Source organism: Typha angustifolia, chromosome 9 (genome assembly GCF_048772165.1).
Source record: "Typha angustifolia cultivar Huaian chromosome 9, ASM4877216v1, whole genome shotgun sequence".
NCBI lineage: Eukaryota > Viridiplantae > Streptophyta > Magnoliopsida > Poales > Typhaceae > Typha > Typha angustifolia.
The window spans coordinates 6,066,038-6,078,675 of NC_133247.1; the positions used below are offsets into that span (position 1 = coordinate 6,066,038).

General features: G+C 38.0%; 1 protein-coding gene across 1 annotated transcript; it reads left to right on the forward strand.

Moving 5' to 3' along the window:
• Nucleotides 1–8,874: 8,874 nt before the first annotated feature.
• On the forward strand, nucleotides 8,875–9,793 carry LOC140767454 (heavy metal-associated isoprenylated plant protein 16-like). Its single transcript, XM_073107372.1, has 3 exons — nucleotides 8,875–8,990; nucleotides 9,102–9,234; nucleotides 9,339–9,793. Exons 1-3 carry the CDS (start codon nucleotides 8,982–8,984, stop codon nucleotides 9,560–9,562), a joined length of 366 nt encoding a protein of 121 aa, XP_072963473.1. The 5' UTR covers nucleotides 8,875–8,981; the 3' UTR covers nucleotides 9,563–9,793.
• Nucleotides 9,794–12,638: the final 2,845 nt, after the last annotated feature.

Genomic DNA, 12,638 nt, shown 5'->3' on the forward strand with positions numbered 1-12,638 from the left:
AATCGGCTTATATATTTAATTATTATTTTATAAAGTAATGACTATATAGTCCCTAATTAATCAAGATATAATTAATCTATATTTATATTTTATTTATAATTAAAAATCTAATTAGGTTTTACTCTACATTTATATTTTATTTATAATTAAAAATCTAGCCCGTTATAAAAATAAGTAAAAATTCTAAAATCTAATAAATCATCATATTTTACTCGAACGGATTATAATGGAATAAACAACTAACTGTATGTTACTTAAATATTTTCAGATCCCGAACCCCTTATTTAAGACCGTGTGGACCTTGCTAACGATAAGTGTCACTCGGTTACGGACGTGAGATATGCGTGGTTTGTATCTTTTGATCAGACGGTGAGTAATCTTATCTCCTAGATCCCTTTCTCAAATTAGGTTATATTATATATTATGTACATGCATGTTTTGGCATCCAACATGATTATATAACTTTATCTAGAGATGATTATAGTCGAGCATATTTTTATCATGCATATAATTAGGCTGATCTTGAATATGAGTATGATAATGACAAATAGAGATGATGAGAGATGATTATACTGTTGTAAGGTTATGTCCAGTTGATCTGTAACATGCGTATGCATGTAATAGATTAGCATGATTATGCATGTGTTGACTATATAGTTGGAGACTACATTGCATTATTTTTTTCTTGATTCCTATTCCACCTAAATTCTCGTTATGCATTGACTTGTTATCGTACTGGATATATGCATATGATTTGTCATTTAGAAGGAAAGCATAAAATATGATTGATAGGATAGTTGATAAAAAGCTTGAGAATACCTGAGTGGGAGCGAGGGTTAGGACGTGCTTGGTGGATGATTGATCGCTCGACATAGTCACGATCCTATTGGCCTTACGTTCGAGGTCGTTAGTCTAAGTGCACAGTAGACATTCGGACACATGTCGTTCGCTAGGGCATATGTGGCGAGTTATCCTCACAAGATTTCTATCAGCTAGAAGGGTGTCCGGTCTGGATGGATGTTGATACCCTAGCGGGTGACGGGGTATGATTATATTTGAGATACTCTAACGGGTGACGGAGTATGCTCTGAGCCTTCAGGCATGATGTTGAGATCGGGTACCGGTGTTGACTGTGCACAGTGGTCTAGTATGATGATGACATATATAGAGATGACCTTGATAACTGAGATGTTGAAAAATACATATGATTTCATTATCATCTGATTACCTGATTATCGTGTGGTCAATATACATCATATATAGTTGCATTTGATATCATAACATGGTCATGGTTAGCATGCATCATGTGTCATATTTGAGAGAGAGTTATGACGATAGTATGACCTAGAGATTTGTTTATTCATTGTCGAGGATTATATACTTTTATCAGTTCTGGCATGTTATCTACTTTTCATTTATGTATTATTGAGGGTACATTTATATACTCATTCATGACATAATACTCTTTCTGATTCATATTATCCAGTACATGATTTACTCTCTGTTTGGCATCACTGATTCGGGGTAAGTTCTATTCACTGAGCCTTTTGCTTATGACTCTCTTTTTATTTCTTTTCTAACGCCTCAGATATTATAATACGTGATAGCGACTTGAGATATCATGATGAGATATTTTAAAGCAAGGATGAGGTGAGCTATAGACTTGAAACAGTATAGAAGATAGTTTAACCAGACTTTGAGTTGTATCATTGTTTGTTATATTTGTACCTTATTGTATCAGATGATGATTTGTATAGTATATGTCAGATTATAGAGCACTCGTGTATCAGTTGTTTAGTTGTATCTTGATGGTTTGTTGTGGCCTGTGTGGGCCCTGCCAGATTATGTAGTAGTCTAATGTATATTATTATGGACTTAGATATTCATATGTTAACAAGTTTATTTGGTTGATAGTATGATGTATTTGGTGATGAATTATGTGGTTATGGATAGGTTTGCAGGTTTTATTTGATAATATCATGATTATATGTGCACAGGAGAGTATCTATGCGTGACGGACCCCGCACGACCTGTTTTGTGCGATGCGCGTGCCTTGTGGGCGCGTGGGCGTGCATGTGCCCGTGCTGGGCGGGGGCGTTACATGTTCACTAGCTAGGTCCATCTACAGATTCCCATATCTATTAATTATGTTGATCTAGCATAGCTATACTAGCGCCTAACATGTTATTAAAAGTAATTTAAAATAATTTACCTCGAATTCTCACTCCACTAATTATTATCGTTTAAGTAAATCACATGGACAACATAGAATTAATCTGCCTCACTAACTAAGATAATATACTTAATATAATTTTCCTTCATTAATTTATATTAATTCTGTGGTAAGAGTAATTAATACAGATACACCAAGATCATTGACTCAATTGCTAGAATTGATTTAACCAAAGTTAAAATCAACTATGATAAATGGTACTTAGAACTAAATCCCTATTAAGAGCAATTATTAAAATTAACCAAACCATTCTTTATTGATAATTAACATTAAGGCTCAAGTTGACAAGAATAAATAATAAGATGACTAGCATAAATTAAAAAGATTAAAATACAACTAACCGGCTTGGCCAGCTCAAGGCTAAGTATAAACCCACAAAAATAGGCCCAAAGCCCTAAATGCCTCATGGACTAGGCAGCGGCCCAACCATGGATTGGGGGTACCTGTAGCCTAAACCTAACGCAACTTGGGCTAGACTAGCGGCAACTCAAACCCACCACATGGGTTAGGCTACTTGTAGTTCGAACCCAACACAAACTTGGCCTAGGCTGCATGTAGCCCAACCACACTCCAAACTTGGGTTAGGCTGCACCTAGTCTAGCCTAACGCGATAATCAGGCCTCAAGCTGGGCCGCTCCTAGCCTACCCTAGAACTCGAGCCTCAAGTTGGGCTGCACCTAGCCTGAGCCCGAGACAACTCCCCTCCTTCTCACCTTGACCGAAAGGAGGGAGAAAGGAAGGGTGGCTACTGAAAGCCTAGTCATTCCCTGTCGGTGGAGGAAGGCACCCACAGTGCCTACCCGACTAGTGGGGAAGACGGAGACCACCCATTGATGGGCAAGAACCCAATCGGTTTGGGGAGGGAGGGGGGAGAGCTACTAGTCAACCCAGCCATAAGCAACAACCAACCCCACCAACATGCTCCCCTTAATAAGAAAAAGCCCACTAAAGAGAAGCCCAGCGGCTAGAGGCAATTGACGGCAAGAATCTACCTCACCTCAATCATTAACCAACGCAAGGGGCTACCTGATGGCTTCAGCCACAAGGGCGCTGAAGGAAGCCACTTGGGGCATCCTTACAAAAAGGGGGAGAGCTCATTGAATCAGCGTGGCAAGGCACAAAGTCGCCAATCGACCAGATCATGGCAAAACCAAAAGGGGAAGAAAAATAAAGAAATAATTATAATTAACTAATGAATTGCAAATTAAACTTACCTAGAGGATGAAGTAGCTCTGGCGCTTCAATCTAGGAGGTTGGCGGTTTTGGCAGCGCTTCGACACGACAAGAAGAAGGAAGGGGGGAAAATATTATTAGCTGGGAGAAGAAAGAGGAAAGAAGAAAAGAGAGAGGGAGGGAGAAGGAAAGGGGCACATGTGCCTCGAACATGCGTGCCCTTAAGCTCAGCACACATATCGGGCACGTGTGCACATTTTTTTTTCATGTAGAAAAAAGAGAGGGAGGGAGGGAGAAAGAAGGAAAGGGGCACATGTGCCCCGAACATGCATGCCCTTAAGCTCAGCACACATGTCGAGCACGTGCGCACATTTTTTTCATGTAGAAAAAAGAGAGGGAGGGAGAAAGAAGGAAAGGGGCACATGTGCCCCGAACATGCATGCCCTTAAGCTCAGCACACATGTCGAGCACGTGCGCACATTTTTTTTTTCGTGTAGATGTTACAAACTCGATCCAACTAGGCTTGCTCACACCAACCATGGTGTCGGATCCACTCAAACAAGTGAGACCCTCCCTATGGCTGATACTTCCACTATTGACTTGGGCCCAATGGGTTTGGCTTACCTAGCTACCCCAATGATCATGGATCATGTCCATGCTGCCCCTATTGGGCTCAATGAGATTGACCCACCCTCGGCCCAACTGAGCTCAGATGCAACTCGTGAGTCTCTCCCATTGGGCTCAACTAGGCTAGCCCACTAATAGACTATTCCTCCCAAAATTTCCAAATTCCCTCCTAGCTAGTCACGGCTGCCTTCTCTTTCGCCTCCTAGCTAGTCGTAGTTGCCTTCTCTTTCACCTTGTTGCTTGGGCCACCTTGTAATAGGATGTGAACATGTCTGAGGATCCACCTAACCTAGATTTAATCCCAAGGTCGACGCAGCGGTCCTTAAGGCACAAGAAGCTCAATAGGCCATCATCCTCACTCATAGTGGCCTTCTTACTCTACATGAGAGCTTGCTCGGTAAGATTCAAGCACATCCTAAGAATCAATCAGTCAACCAAACTTAGCATTCTTGTGCCAAGGGCACATGATAGGATGATGCACGATTCTATCGAGTTGGAACAAGCCTTCTCCACTATTTGTCTATGAAGCCTTCTCTATTGTACGAGAGCCTGCTCAATAAGATGCAAGCACATTCTAAGAATCAATCAGTTAGCCAAGACTAGCATGCTTGTGCTAAGGGCACATAATAGGATGATGCACGACTCTATCGAGTTGGAACAAGCCTTCTCCACTGTTTGTCTATGAAGCTGATCTATTGGAATTGTCGTGGCATTGCTAAACGAGAGGGATGATCCTCCTTTCAACACCTCTTAAATACTTATGTTCAAAATCTGCTTATTCTCCTTGAATCACATCTTAACTACCCTAATTTGGTGGCTTTTCTATGCAAGCTAGCCCCTATTTGGATGGGGATTTTTATTGCTAGAATGGGTGTTGCAAGTGACATCATGATTGAGTGGAGAGTGGCGTCCCACCAAGCCTCTATTGTTCATATCTCCCCCAAGTTAGTCATTTAGTAATCTCTAAGTCAAGTAAAATACCTTTGCTTCTCTCTGCCTTTGCTTCTCTCTGCTATCTATGCTAATACTATTGCTCTACAGTGTAATTATTTGTGGTATGAATTGAGTTTTTTCAATAATTGTGATATTCTATGGATGGTTTTAAGTGATTTTAATTGTACTAAGAATCTTGGGGATAAATTTAGGGGTGACCCTTTTCATCTCAACTACTATATTCGTGTTTTCTGCTCATTTTTGTCCTTTGCTGGCCTTATTGATTTCGGGTTTAAGGGTTGTTCGTTTACTTGATGTAATAAAAGGCATGGTAATTCTAGAGTCCTCACCAGGCTTGATCGAGTTTTTGTTAATGGTGCTTTCTTGGACCATTATGCTGATGTTTTTGTTGACCATCTCTCGCGTATTGCCTCTGATTATACTTTTCTTTTAATCCATCTGGGTAAAGTGCAAAGGTCGGGTAGACCCTGTTCAAGTTTGAGTGGTTCTAGTTAGAGTACGAGGAGTTTAATGCTCTGGTAAACTTAGTTACTATAATGCTAGAGAGATGATATAACCTAGGGAATTCTTTAGAACAATCGTAGGCTTGGCCTTTCTAGTGGGAAACCCCTTTGCATTTTTGTGAGGCTTTTTACCCCATAGATCTTAGCAAACTGAAATCCTGAATAGTCGTGGAAGGAATGCGGTGTGGGGAGCGAGGGAGAAGTAAGAGGGGAAGGGCCTGGGAGTGGGTAATATCTAGGTTAAGGGAGGGGGAGGAGAGTACCCAGTTGGACAAAGTGATTGATGAGAGGAGGGCAAAGCAATCTACGGAAGCACATTGAGAAAACAGGGATAATAATGACTAACATAGGATAAATGACAGTAAAGAAATAAGGCAAAGGGGAGCCATTATCCCTAAGAATAGAGTTAACAACACAAAGAGGTGACATATCCTCCTGCTGAGAGGACGGAGCTGCTTAATATTTTTTTTAAATTAAAAACAAATCATATGATTTGATATACTTAAACCAAAATCTTAGTTAAAATAGCTAAATAATACTAAATGATAATTAAATCTGAATTTAGCTCCTACAACAAAAATGGCTGAATAATAGATGAAATATAATTGTATTATTTTTTTAGATATTATTTTATCTTTTCAAAATTATTTAGAACTATATATATTATTTAAATATTCCTTAATAAAATACCAACAAGCAAACCAATGACTAAGCGACTCAAATCTCTAATCGGCTTAACATCTAGTCCGGTTTTGATAACTATGCATACGATGCAAAATATGCACACAAAGGGAAGGTATATCTTAGTATCAAATCTTTCACTAAGGTAACAAATTTATTCCTACTTATTTTCACTGTAGCTTGGTAGGACATATTATACCACATTCTAATTTATTAAGCTCGCAAGTTTGGGGCGGCAAAACTGAATGATTTACTAAGTATTGTATTAATTTTAATTTCCTATGACTACGAATCTCCTGCCTTAAATCCTTTTCTCTTATGAGGAAATTAAAAATAGCCTTTAGTTTAATAACCTCCTAATTGAAAGACCTTAGGCCCTAATAGTTATCTCAAGAAGTTTTTCTTTTTCACAATTATTATAACATTATAATCTCATAACCTGAAAGATCTCAAGCATTTTGCCTTCTTAGTTATTAAAGTTGGAATTACTCTAATGGCTGTCAATCATATTCACAAACTAAGGGGGGTGAGTTTGTTGGGTTAGGATATTCGAATTAAATCAAGTTCAGATTGGATTAGATTAACCCAAATTAAGCACAAACACAATTCATTTATCAAAGAGATTAAAATATTAAATGCAAATATATGAACCCTTAAATGGGTTAGATAAGGTCACTTGTGTAACCAATTTAATTGATTCATTTCGATTTGGTGGCCAAGAATATTATTCTAATTGGGATTTTGGAAAGTAATGCATAATTATTAACATTATTCCCATCGATTGTGAGCAGATTTTATGGAAAAAGTAGCGTTAGATTTTTTTTTTTTCTTTTTTGTATTGTCAATTTACTTACAAAAGACCTTTTTAGATGTATTTTGAATATTTTATATAAGCATGATTGTATATAAAAGGAGGCTTGAATTCATATTTAACATACACTTTACTAGATTTGGGATGAATTAAAAAATATCTTCTGAATCATTAGAAGGGTATTTAAATGATTCTGTAACATTTGAGACAGTATGAAAGTCGTTTTTGAAGTATTCAAACAATGTCATAATGTTTAAAACAGTATGAAAAAAAAAATACTCTCAACGGCATTATAATAGCCACTCTACATTCAATCAACTAGTCGATCATTCGAATGGACCTTAGGGTATTCGAATGCTTTTAGTAGAGAGCATAAAATTACAAGGAGTTTTCTTAAAAGTAGTTTTTCTCATGGAGATATAAAATTATTAAACCCTAGTTCATAGAGGATGAGGAGAGAACATACTTCGAGGCCCTAAAAAAGAGTCTATAAGGTTCTTTGGTGATCAAAGGGGATTAAAGATTTGAGTTTCTTTGGACATTTTCTAATCATTTCTACCACATCCATCTTCAAAATAAGGTGCAATCTCGAAGGGCACTAGGATAGGTTTTATCTAATTTCGAGGGTTATTAAGATTGAATTGATTAGCCACAAAAAGTAAATCCATCATAAGTTTTAGTGAGTATGACAAGTTCAGATATAACTATGAGATTTAGTAAGCGGTTTGTAAGTAATTCTTATATTTGTATATTATCAGTAATCGATTAAATTGTAGATGAAAGGATTCATAGTTTTTAATTATGTTTGGGATTTCTATATCAATAGGTCATTATCTCGTTGATTAGGGTTAACCTAAGATAATTAAATAGAAAGGAAAAAAAAACTTATAAAATATAAAATAGTGGGTCAAGTGGCTTTTATAATAATTGTTGTAAGATTAATATCCTTAGGATTGGGGCAAAAGGGTAATCTAACCTAAGCCTACTTTTGTTGTTAGCATACCAGCTACGAATTAGAATAGTAGCTGTTGGGACTTAGAAACAAACATACAAGCCTCAAAAAAGGGGGAACTATCTTTTATGCTTGACTTCTTAGAGTCTTTTAATCTTAAAAAAGTTTAGTTGGTGTATATGCTTTGAATATAAATAAAAGTTTTGGTAAAAAGAAAAAAAGTGTATTGATAACTTTATTATACTCATTCACTTGCCATAAAAAATAAGATTGTTTACATTAATTATACTTAAGCACACTTAGAGAGAAAGAGTGGTATTTAATTTACTATTTATAAATAAACAAATAAGAAAAGATTACGAATTGACTAATTTCAAGCATGAGCGAGTTAGACTTAGCTCAGCTCGATTTCGATTACAGAAATTTTCTACTCGAGCTTAAACATGGCTCAGCTTAGCTCATCTTCAGCTACAAGCTCGAGCTCGGCTAAATGCAGATATTGACAAAAATATTCTGAAAGTCAAATAATTAAAAAATATAAATTCTGTAAGTTAAAATATATATTATCAAATCTAATCGAGCTCGAACTGGGCCGATGCAGGCGAGACTCGGCTCGGCTTGAATATATTTTTTAGCTCAAAATTTTAGCTCGGGTCCAGCTCCAGCCACAAGGCATGCATTTCTCTGAATTGTCTCTTTCTTTCACTTCTGCGAGGTGAGTCTTTTACTTTAACTTTAAAAAAAGACCACAGAAGAGGAGGACTTGGACTTGAGGAGCATATCAAACAGTTGGGTCCCTGATAACTACTACTACGGAGTAACAAAGAAAAAGAAAATACTGAGGTCACCTAACGTATTGTCAATGTGAAACCGTGTCTCGTTTAGTTTAATTCCTTATTAATTACCTTCCACGAAGCCCACTTAGTTCTCTCTTCCATCTTCTCTATAAAAAGGCTGCAGCTTTTGCTTCCTACTTCGCAACCCATCCAGCAACTAACAAATATCATATTTTAGATTCTCAGAGCAGCTTACTTTTCCAACACCAACATGGTTAAGGTAAGTAATTAGTTAATGATCATCTCTACTTATAGATATATATTTATATATTTATACTGGATTAGCTTGAGATCATAGAGATCTGTAACTTGAATCATTAATATACTGCAGCAAAAGATTGTGATCAAGGTGTCTATGGAGGGTGGTTATAGTGCAGGCTACCTTTGTTGCTTAATGAAACTGGCCTCTATGGAGTGTACAACAAAGAGATCAAAGGCTCTCAAGATTGTTGTTGGCTTCTGTGGTAATCATCAACTTATTTATTCTTAGCAAGCAGTGGTATATATATATATATATATACAACTTGTTGTACTTAAATAATTAAGTTGTAAAATGTTGACTTGGTAGGTGTAATATCTGCATCACTGGACGGAGAAGATAAGATTGTCGTCGTTGGCGACGGAGTTGACCCAGTTGCCCTAACTAGAATGCTTCGGAAACGGATGCACTACGCGGAGTTGATCAGTGTGGAAGAGAAGAAAGACGAGGAAAAAGAAGAGAAGAAAGAACCAACTATTTGGCCATATTATTACCATGCGATGCAACCGTATTCTTACGTTGTTTGTTCGTGAGCCTAACTATAATCCTATTCTTATAAAAAGAGGAGTTCAAATAGAAGTTTCGTTATTATAGTTGATGTGACACAAAAGAGTATAAAAGGTGTTAATTTTGGAGAAAGATTAGTTATGTTATTACCAAAATATTATTAAATTTTTAGTTTTGAATGGTGGTTATTAGAATATGTTTGTAGTGACTGTAATATACTTAATAATATATTAGAATATATGAAAATTTATATATAACATCCTGCCTTTTAATGAAATTTGCATTTACACCCTATTTTTACTATTTACAAATCGAACCTTATAATTTAGGGCATATATGCAGAAAACATCCTGCTGTTAGATCTGTTAGTTAAATTTAACCAAGCTCCTGAGTTAAATTAACTATACTAAGAAGATTACAAAAATACCCTCAATTGAACCCAACTAAACTTAACCCAACCCAACACAACTAAACCTAACCAACTAAATCCAATCCAAACCAACTAACCAATTAAACCAACATGAACCAACTAACCAACTAAACCCAACCCAACCCACTAACCAACTAAACCCAACCAACCCTTCTCCACCATCTAATCTAAACCCAATCCTCCTCCCTCCTCCTTCCTCCCTCCTCCCTCCTCACCAACCGACCTAACACTCATCCTCCCTCCTCCCGCCTAATTCTCTCCTCCCTCCTCCCTCCTCATCATCCCCACCTCCCTCATCGGGATCCGGCGTTCGCGACGTGATGGCGAGGAGCGACGTGATAGGCAGGGTGTTGGACACCGGGTTTGGCCTGAGATCGGGACTCCGCCACTCGGCTACGTCGGGGTAGGCCCGAGATGGGGGGCTCCGCTGCTCGACTACATCGAGGTTTGGTCCGAGATTGGGGACTTCGCCGGGGACTCAGCCGCTCGGACGAGAGTGCAGCCTTGCCCGTCGTGGCCATGCCCTCGGGGTCAATGCTCAACCACTCCAGATCCCCGTCGAGGACGCGGGCGAGGGTGGTGGCTGCGTTGTCGTCCCGTGGGTCAACCTCGAGTCAACCTAAGGGTATTTTAGGCATTTAAGGTATTTTAAAAATAAAAAATATATATAATTAATGGAATATTCTCACGGTGTTAGTTAAAATCTAACTCAGGGTGTTTTCTACACATATTCCCTAAATCATAGGGCTCGATTTATAAATAGTAAAAATGTAAGGTGTAAATACAAATTTAGCTAAAAGACAAAGTGTTATATACAAATTTCCCTAGAATATATTTACAGTGAGAAATATTCTAATATTAGTGATATGTTACTAGCTACGGTGGGTTAAAAAGGGTGGAACAATGGAGATTGATGATGTCAACGATGGTGTAGGAAATGATGAAGAAAAAGATGGAATGAGTGGATCTGACGTTAAAAGTAGAAAAGGACGGAGGAGTGGCTAGCCCAGAGGGTTTAGGGAGGAACGATAGTTGAAAGAGGTAGGAAGGGTGACGATCTTAGCTTGAGAGAATAAGAGGGAGATGAGATGAGAGATAGATGAGAGGTAGAAGACGAAGAAATGCTCAATATTCATCAACGATACCCTAGATTATATTACTATATATTTATAAATATAAAGTCTAACTGAAACCAATATTTAAGATAACTCTAATCAGACTGAGATCGGTGTCAAGCATTCAAATGCATAGATGAAACTTAATCTCAATCTGCAGCGTCATGAAATTGTATGAACAAGAGTGTTCAATGGCCTATTAGGCATTGAAACAACCGAGCCTGAGGCCAAAAATTCTTTAAAAGTAATAAACAACTAAACCTAGATAAACAGGTTCAGCCTAACGAACCTAATGTCCCTTGTGAGGTGACATGATTGAGACCATATCACATCACTCTAGCACGCTTCCGCTTATTTTATTTTATTTTCAAAGTAAGGAATTAGAGAAACGGGCCTCCATGGCCTCTAGTGGGGATATTGATGGTTATGGCAACTCCAACATATCCATCATTGTCTAAGGTGGCTTGGGCAGCACTTCCATTTGCTACAAAGTGAATCCCATCAAGCTATATGTATGTGTCGCCATTCCTCTTGAAATCTATCCTCAAAGAGACAATATGTAAAAATCCAATGTCAACAAGTATCCTTCAATCTTCAATATGACTCTGTAGCATATGCTCTCTCCTCTCTAAGTGTCATCTCTAATCATCACATTGAAGCATGGGAACGACTCTAATCTCAATCCAATCTTCTAGATCATTCGCTCATCCAAGAAATAATGATTTCTTTGTCAATAAGTATAGGCATCGTATGCTTCTTCATGGTGTCATCGACTCGAAGAGTCTTCGATGAGGCGGAACCAGCATAAGCATGTAAGAAAAATCTTAACATAAACTTTCTCACTATCATCTAGCATCTCCCAAATAGCAAACTCTTTATCTACATTATCCTTCGCTGGTTCATTATCTTTACCTTCACCCATTTATCTGAATAGCATTATCAAGAACATTGGCTAGACGTATTTGTGCATCGATGGTATCTCTCATCGTAGTAGATGCATAGCCCTTTCGCCTTTTGTTGTTCCACCTAGGCTAGTATTATTTGACCAATAAGGGCCCGTAGAGGCCCCTTAACCTCTAGAAGCCTCGATGTAGGGCAATTCTGTGTTGGCCTCATTAGTCCACCTATAGCAACGAATGTGGCCATTGTTGGTAGAGGTGGGTTCCTCGCATTAGCTATTGTCCACCCACGTTGTGTTTCAAAATCCGTTATCTTCTCTTCCATCATTTGGGACATAGTGAAAGCCTCCAATGCTGGGCAATTGTCTTCTAGGTTAGCTTGGTCAATATGATATGAAAGTTTTTGTATTTAGTCGAATCAAATCGCATACAAAGAGCACCAGTGAATTCATTTCACGAGTCAAGTAGCCTCACTCTTTGGGCGTCTTGGTACCACTTTATGGTGACTCCCTCTAGATAGAGTGATATCAAGAATATTTTGTGATCCTCCACTGCCCGTTGAAAGAAGAAGAATTGCTTAGGGAGGTAGATTCAATCAAGAGGATCTTTGCTCCTGGTCTTTAGAAATTCAAGTTGCATTGTTCTACCTTGAAATCTC